Genomic DNA, 18777 nt, shown 5'->3' on the forward strand with positions numbered 1-18777 from the left:
TTTAGTATAAATACGTGATTTACATTAATTGAGTTATCATTCGCTTGCGAATAGTTAAAAGTTATATTATCAGAACTTAACTAAAACACTACTTAAACCTTTTAAAAAAATTGTAAAAATGAAGGCATTTTTACTTCTTACATTGGCGCTAACATGTACGAAGGTAAGATGTTACATATTTATCACAATATTTGTAAAGGATTTCATAAGATATATTTATTATAGATATCGGCAAATCCGTGTTCTCCCGTACCACCTGCACCACCACCAGCACCACCTTGTTCCTCTCCACCTGCTGGATCTCCTATACTAGGTCTATCCTTAACTTCGAGTTTAAGTTCTGCTGTAGCTGGAGCGGGAAGCCTTACAAGTAGCACCAGTGGCTCTGGCGCTGCAAGTTCAGCCCAAAGTTCTGGTCTTGGCTCAGCCGTTTCTTCTGCCATCGGTGGAGCTGGCAGTCTTGCAAGTTCCGCAGCATTGGCAGCAGCATCAGCAACAAGCTCAAGCTCTTCCAGCGGTAACAGTGGTTCAAATTCTGTAAGTTCAGCACAAGGATCCGGTATTGGAGCAGCCATTGCTTCAGGTAGTGGCGGAGCAGCAAGTCTTGCAAGTGCCGCAGCATTAGCTGCAGCAGCAGCAAAAAGTTCAAGTTCGTCCAGTGGTATTGGGGGTTCAAGCTCCTCCAGCTCAGCACAAGGATCTGGTATTGGAGCAGCCATTGCTTCAGGTAGTGGCGGAGCAGCTAGTCTTGCAAGCGCAGCAGCATTGGCAGCAGCAGCAGCAAAAAGTTCAAGTTCATCCAGTGGTAGTGGGGGTTCAAGCTCCATTAGCTCAGCACAAGGATCTGGTATTGGAACAGCCATTGCTTCAGGTAGTGGCGGAGCAGCTAGTCTTGCAAGCGCCGCAGCATTGGCAGCAGCAGCAGCAAAAAGTTCAAGTTCATCCAGTGGTAGTGGGGGTTCTAGCTCCGTTAGCTCAGCACAAGGGTCAGGTATTGGTGCAGCCATTGCTTCAGGTGGTGGCGGAGCTTCTAGTCTTGCAAGCGCCGCAGCTTTAGCAGCAGCAGCAGCAAAAAGTTCAAGTTCGTCCAGTGGTATTGGGGGTTCAAGCTCCTCTAGCTCAGCACAAGGATCTGGTATTGGAGCAGCCATTGCTTCAGGTAGTGGCGGAGCAGCTAGTCTTGCAAGCGCCGCAGCATTGGCAGCAGCAGCAGCAAAAAGTTCAAGTTCATCCAGTGGTAGTGGGGGTTCAAGCTCCATTAGCTCAGCACAAGGATCTGGTATTGGAGCAGCCTTCGCTTCCGGTGGTGGCGGAGCAGCTAGTCTTGCAAGCGCCGCAGCTTTGGCAGCAGCAGCAGCAAAAAGTGCAAGTTCATCCAGTGGAAGTGGGGGTTCAAGCTCTATTAGCTCAGCACAAGGTTCTGGTATTGGAGCAGCTATTGCTTCAGGTAGTGGCGGGGCAGCAAGTCTTGCAAGTGCCGCAGCATTAGCTGCAGCAGCAGCAAAAAGTGCAAGTTCATCCAGTGGTAGTGGGGGTTCAAGCTCCATTAGCTCAGCACAAGGTTCAGGTATAGGTGCAGCAGTTGCTTCAGGTAGTGGCGGAGCCGCTAGTCTTGCAAGCGCTGCAGCTTTGGCAGCAGCAGCAGCAAAAAGTGCAAGTTCATCCAGTGGTAGTGGGGGTTCAAGCTCTATTAGCTCAGCACAAGGTTCTGGTATTGGAGCGGCCTCTGCTTCCGGTGGTGGCGGAGCAGCTAGTCTTGCAAGCGCCGCAGCTTTGGCAGCAGCAGCAGCAAAAAGTACAAGTTCATCAAGTGGTAGCGGGGGTTCAAGCTCCATTAGCTCAGCACAAGGTTCAGGTATAGGTGCAGCCGTTGCTTCAGGTAGTGGCGGAGCCGCTAGTCTTGCAAGCGCCGCAGCTTTGGCAGCAGCAGCAGCAAAAAGTTCAAGTTCATCCAGTGGTAGTGGGGGTTCAAGCTCCATTAGCTCAGCACAAGGATCTGGTATTGGAGCAGCCATTGCTTCAGGTAGTGGCGGAGCAGCTAGTCTTGCAAGCGCCGCAGCATTGGCAGCAGCAGCAGCAAAAAGTTCAAGTTCATCCAGTGGTAGTGGGGGTTCAAGCTCCATTAGCTCAGCACAAGGATCTGGTATTGGAGCAGCCTTCGCTTCCGGTGGTGGCGGAGCCGTTAGTCTTGCAAGCGCTGCAGCTTTGGCAGCAGCAGCAGCAAAAAGTGCAAGTTCATCCAGTGGAAGTGGGGGTTCAAGCTCTATTAGCTCAGCACAAGGTTCAGGTATAGGTGCAGCCGTTGCTTCAGGTAGTGGCGGAGCCGTTAGTCTTGCAAGCGCTGCAGCTTTGGCAGCAGCAGCAGCAAAAAGTGCAAGTTCATCCAGTGGTAGCGGGGGTTCAAGCTCCATTAGCTCAGCACAAGGTTCAGGTATAGGTGCAGCCGTTGCTTCAGGTAGTGGCGGAGCCGTTAGTCTTGCAAGCGCTGCAGCTTTGGCAGCAGCAGCAGCAAAAAGTGCAAGTTCATCCAGTGGAAGTGGGGGTTCAAGCTCTATTAGCTCAGCACAAGGTTCAGGTATAGGTGCAGCCGTTGCTTCAGGTAGTGGCGGAGCATCTAGTCTCGCAAGTGCCGCAGCTTTGGCAGCAGCAGCAGCCAAAAGCTCAAGTTCTTCCAGTGTTGGCGGGGGTTCTAGCTCCGTTAGCTCAGCACAAGGTTCAGGCATTGGTGCAGCCATTGCTTCAGGTAGTGGCGGAGCCGCCAGTCTTGCAAGCGCCGCAGCTTTGGCAGCAGCAGCAGCCAAAAGCTCAAGTTCTTCCAGTGTTGGCGGGGGTTCTAGCTCCGTTAGTTCAGCACAAGGATCCGGTATTGGATCAGCCATTGCTTCAGGTAGTGGTGGAGCCGCCAGTCTTGCAAGTGCCGCAGCTTTAGCTGCAGCAGCAGCACAAAGCTCAAGTATATCTAGTGGTAGCGGGGGTTCTAGCTCCGTCAGCTCAGCACAAGGATCCGGTATTGGAGCAGCCATTGCTTCAGGTAGTGGGGGAGCCGCCAGTCTTGCAAGCGCAGCGGCTTTGGCAGCAGCAGCAGCTAAAAGTTCTAGCTCCTCCAGTGGTAGTGGGGGTTCAAGCTCCATTAGCTCAGCACAAGGATCCGGTATTGGAGCAGCCTTTGTTTCTGGCAGTGGCGGAGCCGCTAGTCTCGCAAGCGCAGCCGCTTTAGCTGCAGCAGCAGCACAAAGTTCAAGTTCATCCAGCGGTAGTGGGGGATCTGGCTCCGTTAGTTCAGCACAAGGTTCAGGTATTGGAACAGCCATTGCTTCCGGTAGTGGCGGAGCCGCTAGTCTTGCAAGCGCTGCAGCTTTGGCAGCAGCAGCAGCAAAAAGTTCAAGTTCATCCAGCGGTAGTGGGGGTTCTAGCTCCGTTAGCTCAGCACAAGGATCCGGTATTGGAACAGCCATTGTTTCAGGTAGTGGTGGAGCTGCCAGTCTTGCAAGTGCCGCAGCTTTAGCTGCAGCTGCAGCACAAAGCTCAAGTTCATCTAGTGGTAGCGGGGGTTCTAGCTCCGTCAGCTCAGCACAAGGATCCGGTATTGGAGCAGCCATTGCTTCAGGTAGTGGCGGAGCCGCTAGTCTTGCCAGTGCCGCAGCTTTAGCTGCAGCAGCAGCACAAAGCTCAAGTTCATCTAGTGGTAGCAGGGGTTCTAGCTCCGTCAGCTCAGCACAAGGATCCGGTATTGGAGCAGCCATTGCTTCAGGTAGTGGCGGAGCCGCTAGTCTTGCAAGTGCCGCAGCTTTGGCAGCAGCAGCAGCAAAAAGTTCAAGTTCATCCAGCGGTAGTGGGGGTTCTAGTTCCATTAGCTCAGCACAAGGATCCGGTATTGGAACAGCCATTGCTTCAGGTAGTGGTGGAGCCGCGAGTCTTGCAAGTGCTGCAGCTTTAGCTGCAGCAGCAGCACAAAGCTCAAGTTCATCTAGTGGTAGCGGGGGTTCTAGCTCCGTCAGCTCAGCACAAGGATCCGGTATTGGAGCAGCCATTGCTTCAGGTAGTGGTGGAGCCGCCAGTCTTGCAAGTGCTGCAGCTTTAGCTGCAGCAGCAGCACAAAGCTCAAGTTCATCTAGTGGTAGCGGGGGTTCTAGCTCCGTCAGCTCAGCACAAGGATCCGGTATAGGAGCAGCCATTGCTTCAGGTAGTGGCGGAGCTGCCAGTCTTGCAAGTGCCGCAGCTTTAGCTGCAGCTGCAGCACAAAGCTCAAGTTCATCTAGTGGTAGCGGGGGTTCTAGCTCCGTCAGCTCAGCACAAGGATCCGGTATTGGAGCAGCCATTGCTTCAGGTAGTGGTGGAGCCGCCAGTCTTGCAAGTGCCGCAGCTTTAGCTGCAGCAGCAGCACAAAGCTCAAGTTCATCTAGTGGTAGCGGGGGTTCTAGCTCCGTCAGCTCAGCACAAGGATCCGGTATTGGAGCAGCCATTGCTTCAGGTAGTGGTGGAGCCGCCAGTCTTGCAAGTGCTGCAGCTTTGGCAGCAGCAGCAGCAAAAAGTTCAAGTTCATCCAGCGGTAGTGGGGGTTCTAGTTCCATTAGCTCAGCACAAGGATCCGGTATTGGAACAGCCATTGCTTCAGGTAGTGGTGGAGCCGCGAGTCTTGCAAGTGCCGCAGCTTTAGCTGCAGCAGCAGCACAAAGCTCAAGTTCATCTAGTGGTAGCGAAGGTTCTAGCTCCGTCAGCTCAGCACAAGGATCCGGTATTGGAGCAGCCATTGCTTCAGGTAGTGGTGGAGCCGCCAGTCTTGCAAGTGCCGCAGCTTTAGCTGCAGCAGCAGCACAAAGCTCGAGTTCATCTAGTGGTAGCGGGGGTTCTAGCTCCGTCAGTTCAGCACAAGGATCCGGTATTGGAGCAGCCATTGCTTCAGGTAGTGGCGGAGCCGCTAGTCTTGCAAGTGCCGCAGCTTTGGCAGCAGCAGCAGCAAAAAGTTCAAGTTCATCCAGCGGTAGTGGGGGTTCTAGTTCCATTAGCTCAGCACAAGGATCCGGTATTGGAACAGCCATTGCTTCAGGTAGTGGTGGAGCCGCGAGTCTTGCAAGTGCCGCAGCTTTAGCTGCAGCAGCAGCACAAAGCTCAAGTTCATCTAGTGGTAGCGGGGGTTCTAGCTCCGTCAGCTCAGCACAAGGATCCGGTATTGGAGCAGCCATTGCTTCAGGCAGTGGCGGAGCCGCCAGCCTTGCAAGTGCCGCAGCTTTAGCTGCAGCAGCAGCACAAAGCTCAAGTTCATCTAGTGGTAGCGGGGGTTCTAGCTCCGTCAGCTCAGCACAAGGATCCGGAATTGGAACAGCCATTGCTTCAGGTAGTGGTGGAGCCGCCAGTCTTGCAAGTGCCGCTGCTTTAGCTGCAGCAGCAGCACAAAGCTCAAGTTCATCTAGTGGTAGCGGGGGTTCTAGCTCCGTCAGCTCAGCACAAGGATCCGGTATTGGAACAGCCATTGCTTCAGGTAGTGGTGGAGCCGCGAGTCTTGCAAGTGCTGCAGCTTTAGCTGCAGCAGCAGCACAAAGCTCAAGTTCATCTAGTGGTAGCGGGGGTTCTAGCTCCGTCAGCTCAGCACAAGGATCCGGAATTGGAACAGCCATTGCTTCAGGTAGTGGTGGAGCCGCGAGTCTTGCAAGTGCCGCAGCTTTAGCTGCAGCAGCAGCACAAAGCTCAAGTTCATCTAGTGGTAGCGGGGGTTCTAGCTCCGTCAGCTCAGCACAAGGATCCGGTATTGGAACAGCCATTGCTTCAGGCAGTGGCGGAGCCGCCAGTCTTGCAAGCGCAGCAGCTCTGGCTGCAGCAGCAGCACAAAGCTCCAGTTCATCCAGTGGAGGCTCGGGGGCTGCAAGTTCAGCTCAAGGTTCTGCTATTGGATCAGCGTTGGCTTCTGGTAGTGGTGGCGCTACAGGTTTAGCAAATACCGCTGCTTTAGCGGTAGCAACAGCCCAAAGCTCCAGTTCTTCAAACAATAATAGTGGTTCTTCTAGTGCTGCTACGTCATTAGCTGGCGCCGCATCAAATGCAATTGGTGCAGTTACTTCTCAAGCCAGTAGTACTGCTTCTAGTTCAGCATTCGCTATATCTCAAGCCTCCAATATAGTGACGAATCTTTCGAGTTCGTTAAGTGCTTCAGTAATCCAATTGCTAGGATTAGGTAGTGGAAGTGCCGGACTTTTATCTAATTTACTAGTATATATTGGAAACTTTGCTCCAGCTTTACTAGGAGATTTGAATAGTTCTTTAGCTTCCATCATAAATTCAACGCAATTGACTACGTTATTAACATCAATAATAGGAACAGTAAACCTTAACATTCAAATTCTTTTAAATACTATATTTGGGTTGAACGTAGGAGGCGTTGGTGCAGTTCTAGGAAATTTACTGATAATTCTCGGTAACTTACTACAACCTTTGATTGGAGGTGTAAGTGGTTGGAATGTGTTACAAAATGTACTTGGTGTTATTGGAGGTTCAGTATCTGGGGTCGCAGGCAACATATTTGCTCAGATTGGTCTTGTTCTTCAAGTGCTTCTTGGATCAGTTGGAGGCACCCAAATAATTTTAACAACTGGAATTGTATCAGCTCTGCAACAAATACTTATTGGAACTAATGGAATTCAAATTTTCGTTACTACTTTACTTTCTAACGTGCAGTTATTAATAAGTGAAGTATCAACTACATTACTTGGTCCTCTACAAAGTTTGCTGAGCAGCTTAGGAGCCGCTGGAAGCTTACAATTACTTATTAATGGACTACTGAATGGCGTTTTGGGACTTATCTTACAATTAGTCGGTTTCGTTTCCAATAAAACGCTTTGCGCACTCTTGTCATCGTTATTCAAGTTCTTAGCAGCAATTTCAGATGCTTGGTCAGCTATATTCACTAATTTAAAACTAATTATTGGAGGATGTGGTTGTGCATGTACGAGCGACACTATTGTTGCCATTCTTATAACTTTGCGTCAATTACTTGGTCAAATTTCTATTCTTACAACTGCGATTGCGGGATTGGGTGGTGGATTCGTTATTTTGCCACAACCTACTCCGTGTTAATCATCAGCACATCAATTTAATTTCACGAAGTCGATAGGAGCTATCGACTTGCATTTTCCGAAAATTTATTTAAAATATTTTTTTTAATTTATAAATAAATTAAAATTTTAATAAAATTATAATTTCATTAGAAAAATTTTTTTTCTTGCTTATTTGAAATTTTGCAAATTTACTATTTTCATCGAATTTTTCTAAATACAAAACATTTTGGTTTTGGATTACAAAAAGTGAAATTTAACAAATAACAAACAAAGTTAAAAAAAAAATTTTAAATTCAAAACTTACGGCGATAGTGAAACCGCGATAGCGATAATGTATACGCAGAAGTAATAAAGAGTTTCCAGGTAAAAATGATAATGTTCGATGTCTGCGAAGAAAAAAGCAACAAGTGAAAACGTTTCAGTCGTTGCACCTTTCATTATTACATAGCAGTTACTCTATACTTATAACATGCTGTACAGAATTACTTTATAGCAATTACTCGAACCTATGAAACCATTCTATAGAAACTTCACGGACCTATAATTGGACACATAACTGCCAAATATTATAAATCAAGTTTATTATTTTTCAAATATTTAAAATTCTCTAAACCTGTCAAGCAATTCAACCAAAACTTCAACAATGTATCTGACCTTTAATATTATTTTTCCGAATAATAAAATTTGCGTGTCTAAATCAACGCAGAATTTTACGCTGAGCAAGAATATATATACATATCCATTCCGCGGATAACTCCTTCAAGTTATTACAAACTCCATGTCAAAGTGCAAGGTATAAAAAGGAAATGGAAGAAGTTTCGAATTCATTTTGTTTGCTTTATTTTATTATATATATGTATATAGCTTCTACTATACGGGTAATAGGGCTAGAGACGTCGACAAACGTAATTACTTAGCCCCAGAAAAATATTTATTTTTATGACAAAATTTAATAAGAATATGTTATTTTATTGCATTAAATTTTTACAAATAGGATAATTTGAAAAAGTATTCAGGAGCCGAAACTTGCTGATATTGATTTGTAAGCTTTGTAAAGCTTCACAAAAAAAATAAAAATTTTTAAAGAAATGTTCATCCAACAAATCGCATTTTACGAACCTAAGACTTTTTTATACAAACTGTATGATATACGCCTTACTCTATATACGTTAGTATTAGTGTTAACTGATTCACGCATTTTATTCGCATGTATTAAAAAATCCAAATACATATGTGCATGGATTTTAGTAGCGAATTATTTTATGCGTAAACAGTAATTGACCGCTTAAAGTCAAGTACTAAATCGTTTAAAATAAGTGCTTATTGTCAAAGGTATTTTACAATTTTATGCGACATAACTGAAAGCGAAGTTCCAAAATAAATTACTGAAAAGATATTTTGGAACTTCGCTAATTATTTGTTTAATTATGTACTTTTTGGTAATTATTTTTAAGAGCTTTTCTTATTTCAAGTTTTATTTTATAAAATATTTGGAAAAAAAACATCTATATGCATGTTACGGGTGTGTTTTTGAAGAAAATAGAGTTGGATCAAACCAATGGTTTGTACTCGTATTGTAGTACTTTTCCCTTCAAAAATTGAAAAAACTGCTTTAAAATACAGTATATGTATATCTATCACACAATTAAAATTATTTTCATTCGTAAACGAAACTAATTCTAGGATTGCATATATTTAGGATGAGCGATTTATCTAGTCTTTAAAATAAAACAAAAATTAACTAAAAGAGGGGAAAAAGAAAACTAAAACATAATGTTCCATTTTAAGAGTTTATTGCATGAGTTAAAAAAAATAATTATATTTTTTAATGTCATGGAATTTACCGTTAGCTTTTTGCGTTTATAGAAATTTGAAAAAGCTTACGGTTTTGGAAATATAAGGCGTCAAAAATTCAAAATTTATAAATTTCAAGAGGCGATAAATTCAGAAAGGGTGGAAATGGAAAAAGATTTTTTTCTAACGAAATAAACTATTTGTTAGTGTCTAAAAGTTGCTAATTTCAGGCTTCTATAACCTGAGGTCTAGAAGAAAAACGACATCAAAACTTTGGAAAAAACTTATTTTAGATAACGGTAAATTTGAACGGCTTTTTTGTTTTTTTTTTTCAAAGTTTAACTATAGTATGCCTCGGTAGGAGAAGCAAGCAACTGCTTTTCTGCGTTTGCAAAATTTGAAAAATGCTTATGGTTTCATTGCAATAAATAGTTAAATAATGAAATTTTTATGGTTATGGGGGGATAGAACTTGAGGTAAAACAAGTTTTTAGTAAAGACCTATGCACATATAAAATTTCAGCTTTCCATCTTCCCCCTTAATAAAAACTATCTTCATCCCATAAAAAGTAAACTCAAAATATCTCACACACAGAATGGAACATAATTTCAAAATTACAGACATAATACTTGCAAGGCTTATGTCTAATATCGAATTCTGAGTCGATTTAGCTTTGTCTGTCCGTCCGTCCGTCCCAGCGATATTTCAAAAACTGTATTATTAGAGCGGTTATGTGTGATAAAAATGATTGAAATATCTTGACTCATAGTAGCCGTTAGCAGTCGTAGAACTTCAATAATAGTATGGCCAAGAAAATATTAAAAATACGATACTGAAGTTTTGCATAAATTAATATGGTAATATGGCAACTTAAAGTAAGTATGACATAGCCAACTATGACATATTTATTCGCACACAGGATAACAAATTCGTATGGGTATCACAGAGTTGACGCGGTCAACTCTATTTTTTCTCGTTTTCAACTAAAAAGTTTTGAAAAAAAAAGGTTTTTGAAAATAAAACCTTCGACATAACCAATAAGTACATGTATTTTGAAAGCTTTGTAATTTTAAAATATTTTAAAACACTAAACTTTACTTTACAAAACCTATACATTGAGAAATATATGATGTAATTTTTTCACGAAAAGTACTATAGCAGACACTTTGCATATAAAAGCTTCCAAAAGTTTTTTGAAGTTTTATAAAGTTTTAAAAAAACTTTTTTATACCAGACAGACCTACTATCCGTGACTTCAATAATGCTTTATAAAAAGTTTAAGTAATACGATTATAGTACGATTAATACGATTGTAGTACTGTCTCAGAGTTTTCAATACCTTTACATTGTAAAAAAAACTGCTAAAGCTTTTGATACATTTTGGAATACAATTTTTGAAATATATATAATTTGACGTTTGTTTGAAAATTTCAATTTAAAGTTCTGGACAAATTTTAATTTTCAGCAAACGTTTCCACATCATTAAAAATATAGCAATTTTATGCTGCGTTTTAGGAAAAAAAACTTAAAAACTAGCACTTTATTGCTGAAAATATATGCTAGTTTATATAATTGGTTATTTCTGGTGACATTTATATGACATGTATAAGAAGAGTGTGCTCGATTTTTTCGATACCCAATTTGCTTTTATTTTACGTATCCACTAGGTATAGAACACATTTTGGAAAAGTGTACAATGTCAAAAGCTTTTACTAAACTTTTTGGAATGTGATACTTTATAAAGTTTAGCTTGTAAACGCATGTATTGAACCCACGGTATGTATGAAGGTAATTTAGATAATTTTAGTTTTTGAGCCTTTTTTTCAGCCCGAAGAAAATGTGGAAAAGTTTGAAAAAAAATTAAATACAACTGCATATCGTCGAAAAGGTTTTGGAAAACTTCAACTATGCAATATGGGAAAAATATACGAATAAAGACAATAATATTTAATTACTTTCTTTCCAATTATTTCTGAGAATTACACGCTAGAGCTTGCTTGAATTATAAAACAATGAAAGGATTTAAATCAATTAAACAATTTCATATTGAAAATAAAAATTCGATAAATTCGAATTCCTTAACTTGAAAAAAATTATATTTAAAATTTTTAAACGATAATAAGGCTTCGCGATATGACTTAACAACACCCCAGATGCATAATTATAGTTTTTTTTAAAAGTGATCTTGTTATTTACGATAACATAACATCGTTATGTTGAAATATACGATTTAGATTTTTTTTCCTACTAGTTAAATTCAAAATATAATTTTCTTCAATTATTCGAATTCGAAAATTTTTTTTCCTGACGTTTCGCCTATAAATCAATTTGCTTATACCAGAATAAATAATTTATAATAAATAATTTTTATTTTATAGTAGAATATAGATTTAATTAAGATATACTTAATTCTCACTTTCTTTGGTTTTTTAAACAACAGCTAGCTACGAGTTTCATCATCTGATAGATATGTACGAAGTAATTCGGGAAAGAGCGGGTTCTCAATATTTGATCATTATTATCTTATTAGATCACTTAACGGAGATCTACAAAAGTGTTATTTATTAAAAAAGAATAAGTCACGATTTTAAAAATTTTAGTAAATTCATTTATTAAAGCTATTGAGTTACTTATGTTAAAATCAAATTAAAATTTTTTCAGTAACTTAATGTTCTAACATATAAGAAATGTATAACATATTGTTAAAACATTATTGTCATATAAAATTATTATTTTAGCCCTGATGAAGATTTAAAATTAAATCGAAACGTTGGTGAAAAGTTAAAGAACTTTGTTTTATTTGTCCTACACCAGACTACACTGTCATTAATATACATTGCACACAAGTGCATACCCTGTGAATTCAAAAATAGTTTAGTAGCGTTTCAAGTTATAGAGAAACGCATTTCTGACACTAAATTATTAATTACAAGAAAAACAAAATGCAACGGCTAAATAATATAAAATAACATACATTATTGGCTTTGTTTTACATGTTTTGTGTGCATATGAATTGAGTTTCCAATTACACGTGATTTAATAATGTGCCATACACGTAAATTTTAATAAAAACATGTTACAATTAAAAATATTTAAAAATTTATTCCAAGTTTCCTCACAACTGAAAAAAGCCGACAACGAAAGTTCGATGAGAATACGAAATCATGTGTAATACAACCTAATTCGTATTTCGAAGTATTTTATAATAAAAAAACAAAATTAATATAAAATATTAAAAAATTTATTAGTTTTTTACAATCTTTACAATAGTTGCAATTGTAATAACATATTTAATCTCTTACTGGTTTAATATAAAATAGAAAATGGAAAAATTTTAGTAAGAGGAGAAAATTTTAGTCTAATTATTAACAGGGTTGTGGCACAATACTGAATCCACCACCAAATCCAACTAAAGATGTTAAAATTATTGATACTTGTCCAATTATTTGACGCAGTATTATAAGGACACCAATAATTAAATCTTTAGTGCATCCACAGCCGCATCCTCCGACAATTATGCCCAATTTAGTAAATATTGAAGTCAATGCTCCAGCTATTGCCGCTAAAACTTGGAACAAAGCTGACAATATAGAGCATATCGTTTTGTTGGATACCACACCAACTAATTGTAAAATGAGACCCAGTATTCCATTTAATAAACCATTGATAAGCAACTGCAAACCACCGGTAGCTCCTAATGTGGCTAATAAGTCTTGCAAAAGTTTAAGTAAACTAGTTGAAGTTTGACTAATCAATAATTGTATACTGGCTAACAGAGTTGTGATAAATGATTGAATGCCATTGGTTCCGTTAAGTATTTGTTGAATAGATGATACTATTCCACTCGTTAATACAATTTGAGTTCCTCCAACAGATCCAAGGAGCGCTTGAAGTACAAGTCCTATTTGAGCAAATATGTTACCAGAGATAGCAACCGAGCCAGAGATTGATCCCCCTATTACACCAAGCAGATTTTGTAATACATTCCACCCACTTACTCCAATTATGGGTTGTAATAAGTTTCCAAGAATAATTAATAAATTTCCGAGAATTGCTCCCACACCTGTTACATTAACACCAAAAATAGTGTTCAAAAGAACTTGGACGTTAAGGTTAGCTATTCCGATTATTGATGTGATTAAGCTTGTTAGTTGAGTAGAATTGATGATAGGAGCTAATACACATGTCAAGTTACCAAATAAGCCCGGAGCCAAGCTTAAAATATATGCAAGCAAACTCGATAAAAGACCTGTATTTCCACCGCTCAAACCAAGTAATTGGATGACTGATGCGCTTAAAGAACTTGAAGAGCTAGTAACAATACTGGCTGCTTGTGCAGTAGCTGAGCTTGAGCTAATAGAACCACTAGAGCTACTGGAGCTTTGAGCAGTGGCTGCTGCTAAAGCTGTTGCTTGTGAGGTTGAACTGCTACCACCGCTACCGCTAGAAACGGCTGATCCTGAAGCGGCACCAAGTGCACTGCTTGAGGAGCTGGAACCACCTGATCCTGAGTTACTTGAACTTTGAGCAGCGGCGGCAGCTATGGCTGCTGCTTGTGAGCTTGAGCTGCTACCACCATTTCCGCTGGAAACGGCTGATCCTGAAGCGGCACCGAGTGCGCTGCTTGATGAGCTGGAACCACCTGATCCTGAGTTACTTGAACTTTGAGCAGCGGCGGCAGCTATCGCTGCTGCTTGTGAGCTTGAACTGCTGCCACCATTTCCGCTGGAAACGGCTGATCCTGAAGCGGCACCGAGTGCGCTGCTTGATGAGCTGGAACCACCTGATCCTGAGTTACTTGAACTTTGTGCAGCGGCGGCAGCTAAAGCTGCTGCTTGTGAGCTTGAACTGCTACCACCTGATCCTGAGTTACTCGAACTTTGTGCAGCGGCGGCGGCTAACGCTGCTGCTTGTGAACTTGAAGTGCTACCCCCTGATCCTGAGTTACTTGAACTTTGTGCAGCGGCGGCAGCTAACGCTGCTGCTTGTGAACTTGAAGTGCTACCACCTGATCCTGAATCACTCGAACTTTGAGCAGCGGCGGCAGCTAACGCTGCTGCTTGTGAACTTGAAGTGCTACCACCTGATCCTGAATCACTCGAACTTTGAGCAGCGGCGGCAGCTAACGCTGCTGCTTGTGAGCTTGAACTGCTACCCCCTGATCCTGAGTTACTTGAACTTTGTGCAGCTGCGGCGGCTAATGCTGCTGCTTGTGCACTTGAACTGCTACCACCTGATCCTGAGTTACTTGAACTTTGAGCAGCGGCGGCAGCTAAAGCTGCTGCTTGTGAACTTGAAGTGCTACCACCTGATCCTGAGTTACTCGAACTTTGTGCGGCGGCGGCGGCTAATGCTGCTGCTTGTGAACTTGAACTACTACCACCTGATCCTGAGTTACTTGAACTTTGAGCAGCGGCAGCAGCTAATGCTGCTGCTTGTGAACTTGAACTGCTACCACCCGATCCTGAGTTACTCGAACTTTGTGCAGCGGCGGCAGCTAACGCTGCTGCTTGTGAGCTTGAACTGCTACCCCCTGATCCTGAGTTACTTGAACTTTGTGCAGCGGCGGCGGCTAATGCTGCTGCTTGTGAACTTGAACTGCTACCACCTGATCCAGAGTTACTTGAACTTTGAGCAGCGGCGGCAGCTAAAGCTGCTGCTTTTGAACTTGAAGTGCTACCATCTGAACCTGAGTTACTCGAACTTTGTGCAGCGGCGGCGGCTAATGCTGCTGCTTGTGAACTTGAACTGCTACCACCTGATCCTGAGTTACTTGAACTTTGAGCAGCGGCGGCAGCTAAAGCTGCTGCTTGTGAACTTGAACTGCTACCCCCTGATCCTGAGTTACTTGAACTTTGTGCAGCGGCGGCGGCTAATGCTGCTGCTTGTGAACTTGAACTGCTACCACCCGATCCTGAGTTACTCGAACTTTGTGCAGCGGCGGCGGCTAACGCTGCTGCTTGTGAACTTGAAGTGCTACCACCTGATCCTGAGTTACTCGAATTTTGAGCAGCTGCTGCGGCTAACGCTGCTGCTTGTGAACTTGAAGTGCTACCACCTGACCCTGAGTTACTTGAACTTTGAGCAGCGGCAGCTGCTAACGCTGCTGCTTGTGAACTTGAAGTGCTACCACCTGAACCTGAGTTACTCGAACTTTGTGCAGCGGCGGCGGCTAATGCTGCTGCTTGTGAACTTGAACTGCTACCACCTGATCCTGAGTTACTTGAACTTTGAGCAGCGGCGGCAGCTAAAGCTGCTGCTTGTGAACTTGAAGTGCTACCACCTGATCCTGAGTTACTCGAACTTTGTGCAGCGGCGGCGGCTAATGCTGCTGCTTGTGAACTTGAACTACTACCACCTGATCCTGAGTTACTCGAACTTTGAGCAGCGGCAGCAGCTAATGCTGCTGCTTGTGAACTTGAACTGCTACCCCCTGATCCTGAGTTACTTGAACTTTGTGCAGCGGCGGCGGCTAATGCTGCTGCTTGTGAACTTGAACTGCTACCACCTGATCCAGAGTTACTTGAACTTTGTGCAGCGGCGGCAGCTAAAGCTGCTGCTTGTGAACTTGAACTGCTACCACCCGATCCTGAGTTACTCGAACTTTGTGCAGCGGCGGCGGCTAACGCTGCTGCTTGTGAACTTGAAGTGCTACCACCTGATCCTGAGTTACTCGAACTTTGTGCAGCGGCCGCGGCTAATGCTGCTGCTTGTGAACTTGAACTGCTACCCCCTGATCCTGAGTTACTTGAACTTTGTGCAGCGGCGGCGGCTAATGCTGCTGCCTGTGAACTTGAACTGCTACCACCTGATCCTGAGTTACTTGAACTTTGAGCAGCGGCGGCAGCTAAAGCTGCTGCTTGTGAACTTGAACTGCTACCACCATTTCCGCTGGAAACTGCTGATCCTGAAGCGGCACCAAGTGCGCTGCTTGATGAGCTAGAACCACCTGATCCTGAGTTACTTGAACTTTGTGCAGCCGCGGCAGTTAAAGCTGCTGCTTGTGAGCTTGAGCTGCTACCACCATTTCCGCTGGAAACGGCTGATCCTGAAGCGGCACCAAGTGCGCTGCTTGATGAGCTAGAACCACCTGATCCTGAGTTACTTAAACTTTGTGCAGCCGCGGCAGCTAAAGCTGCTGCTTGTGAGCTTGAGCTGCTACCACCATTTCCGCTGGAAACGGCTAATCCTGAAGCGGCACCAAGTGCGCTGCTTGATGAGCTAGAACCACCTGATCCTGAGTTGCTTGAACTTTGGGCTGCGGCTGCGGCTAAAGCTGCTGCAATAGCGCTTGAACTGCTGCCACCATTTCCGCTAGAAACAGCCGCCCCTATTCCAGCACCCAATGCACTGCTTGATGAGCTGGAACCACCTGATCCGTGAGAGTTACTTGAACTTTTCGCTGCAGCTGCAGCTAACGCTGCAGCAAGGGCACTTGAACTGCTGCCGCCATTTCCGTTGGATCCGGCTACTCCTAAAGCGGCTCCCAAGGCGCCACTTGAAGAACTCGAACCACCTGATCCATGAGATTGACTTGAACTTTGGGAAGCAGCTGCAGCTAATGCTGCTGCAAGGGAACTTGAACCGCTACTTACGCTAGAGCCAGCTGCTCCTAAAGCGGCACCCAGAGCGTTGCTTGATGAGCTTGAGCCACCTGATCCATGTGAATTACTAGAACTTTGGGAAGTGGCTCCAGCCAAAGCTGCAGCTAGCGAATTTGAACCACTGCCGACATTTCCACCAGAAACAGCTGCACCTAAAGCAGCACCTAATGCGCCGCTTGATGAACTGGAACTACCTGAACCGTTTGAGTTACTTGAACTTCCAGCAGCAGCCCCTGCTAAAGCTGCTGCAAGGGAGCTTGAACCACTACCACCACCGATAGCAACAGATGATCCCAACGCAGTACCAAAAGCTAAAGCTGATGAGCTTGATCCACCGGAACTTGGTGGTGGGGGTGGTGGCGGAGGTGGAGGCGGTGGTGGAGGTGGGGGTGGGGGTGGAGGTCCGCCGCAAGGTCTTGGATTTGCGTTGACCTACAAGAATTAGTAAATCAATAATAATTAATTAATTAAAAACAAAAATTACCGCTGCAATCGTTAGAGATAAAATTAAGAGTACTAAAGTATTCATATTTAATTGTTGGTTTTAAACAAGAACGTTTTTAGTATCGATCAAAGTTCTAGTAATTGAGTCTTTGAGTATTCGCGAGCGAATGATACCATTTTTGAATTATTTCCAATTATTTATACGAAAAAAATTTTAAGTGGTTTTAAAAATAACTCAATATATTCGAAAAACAATTAAATCGCCAAAACAGTGTATTTAAATAATTTTGTTGTATTTATAATTTGTTGGACTCGAAAAACTTTTATGGAAATAAATGTACTTGTACGTATATGGAAGTAAGTATATAATATTGTTGACCCTTTAACTCTAAAATGCCACATAATACAATTGTTCTTAGCTTAGTTATACACAGTTTTACAAATTTTCCTAAAATAAAGAAATTTTCAGGAATTTAACGATATAATATTGAATATTTAAGCGTTTCTTAAAGTTATAAAAAAATTCTTATTCAAACGATACAAATATCTATTCCTCACAAATTAATGATATATGATATTAGTTACAAGCAACAAAATTTGTGAGTGAATGACTCTATATGTAGATTATGCGGAAGAGTTAAGGAATCGGTATTTTCAACTAGTATATATATAACTAAAATTGTTATTAAATTTTATATTAGTCATAAGTTCTGAATTACTGAACTAAAAGGAGAATGCACGAAATCTATAAACCACTTACTTTCTTTCGAACATCAATGCTAAAGTGGAATACTGTATTTAAGAACGTTAGAACATTCTAATTAAGATATTATTTGGAAATAATTTTCAAAATCGAAAATTTCGAACAATCAAGCAATTCGAACCAGTTCGCTCTAACTAAATGTCAGCATGCTTTCGATCCTTACTTAGGTCCTCTTAAAGACAAAAATTAAATAGGCTTAACTTAAAATAAACTATAAAAATGCTTAAATTCTTTCTGACATTTCCGAATGGCACAATATATGTACGTACGTACATACATATACTCGTATGTAGCTTTAATAAATTCTCAACAAAATTTTTTTATAACATAATTTAAGAATTTTAAAGTTTTGAGAATAGGATTTTTTTTCATTAAAATTTTAATTATAAAAGCATTCAGAAACAATTTCCTTAATAGGAAATTATTATTTCATATAGAAATAATATATAGAAACTACAAACTTAGTACTTTTCTCTATGATTCTTAATGTGCTGTGTATCTCATTTATATTGTGTTTGTTGTCATTATTATTTTAGCCAGGATAATCGTCATAATTACAATTGCCATCATAACAATTTTTTAAAGAAAGATTTTAATAAAGAAAGGCAAAAAGACATCAGTTTTATATTAAACAAGAAAACAGTAACAAAAATGGAAAAAGAAAATTGAATGAAATAAAAAGAAATTTAGAATTTTTCGACAAAACGAAAATAAAAATCTATTTAATTTACACAAAAACGTAAAACGTTTATCACTAGAAACAATAACAATTTTATTTTTGTGTCATTTAAATTTACTAAAATTTTTAAACATTACTAATTTATTATTTCTACTCGTATAATATCACAAGCACGTGAAGATTAGAAAATTAGAACAGAAAGGTGTGGAGTTCTTGTTTTTGAAAATTATGCTGGTTTTTGAGCTATAACCTAGTGACATACTCGTTTTTGAGCTACAGTCTGTTGAAAAAAAAAGTACCAGATAATTCCTGCAAATGCTTATAGCTTCGAAACCATGCGACATACTGTAACCATTGATTGCTTTTTCTTTTCGGTCCTACAACCACTTAGATTTGAGCTTTGAGTTTTCGAGGCGAAGCTCATCAAGGTGAGAATTTTTTTGA

The 18777-nt window shown here is 41.6% G+C and overlaps 2 protein-coding genes across 2 annotated transcripts; one reads left to right on the forward strand and one right to left on the reverse strand.

Moving 5' to 3' along the window:
• Positions 1–118: 118 nt before the first annotated feature.
• On the forward strand, positions 119–7068 carry LOC129608423 (fibroin heavy chain-like). Its single transcript, XM_055519915.1, has 2 exons — positions 119–163; positions 226–7068. Exons 1-2 carry the CDS (start codon positions 119–121, stop codon positions 7066–7068), a joined length of 6888 nt encoding a protein of 2295 aa, XP_055375890.1.
• A 5140-nt stretch (positions 7069–12208) lies between these two features.
• Positions 12209–16976, reverse strand: LOC129608425 (streptococcal hemagglutinin-like). The gene is made up of 3 exons (XM_055519917.1): positions 16932–16976; positions 13366–16879; positions 12209–13239 (listed from the first exon to the last, which is right to left on the reverse strand). The coding sequence occupies exons 1-3, from the start codon at positions 16974–16976 to the stop codon at positions 12209–12211; spliced, it is 4590 nt and encodes a 1529-aa protein (XP_055375892.1).
• Positions 16977–18777: the final 1801 nt, after the last annotated feature.

The sequence above is a fragment of the Condylostylus longicornis genome, unplaced genomic scaffold (genome assembly GCF_029603195.1).
Source record: "Condylostylus longicornis isolate FDR11 unplaced genomic scaffold, ASM2960319v2 ptg000031l, whole genome shotgun sequence".
Lineage (NCBI taxonomy): Eukaryota > Metazoa > Arthropoda > Insecta > Diptera > Dolichopodidae > Condylostylus > Condylostylus longicornis.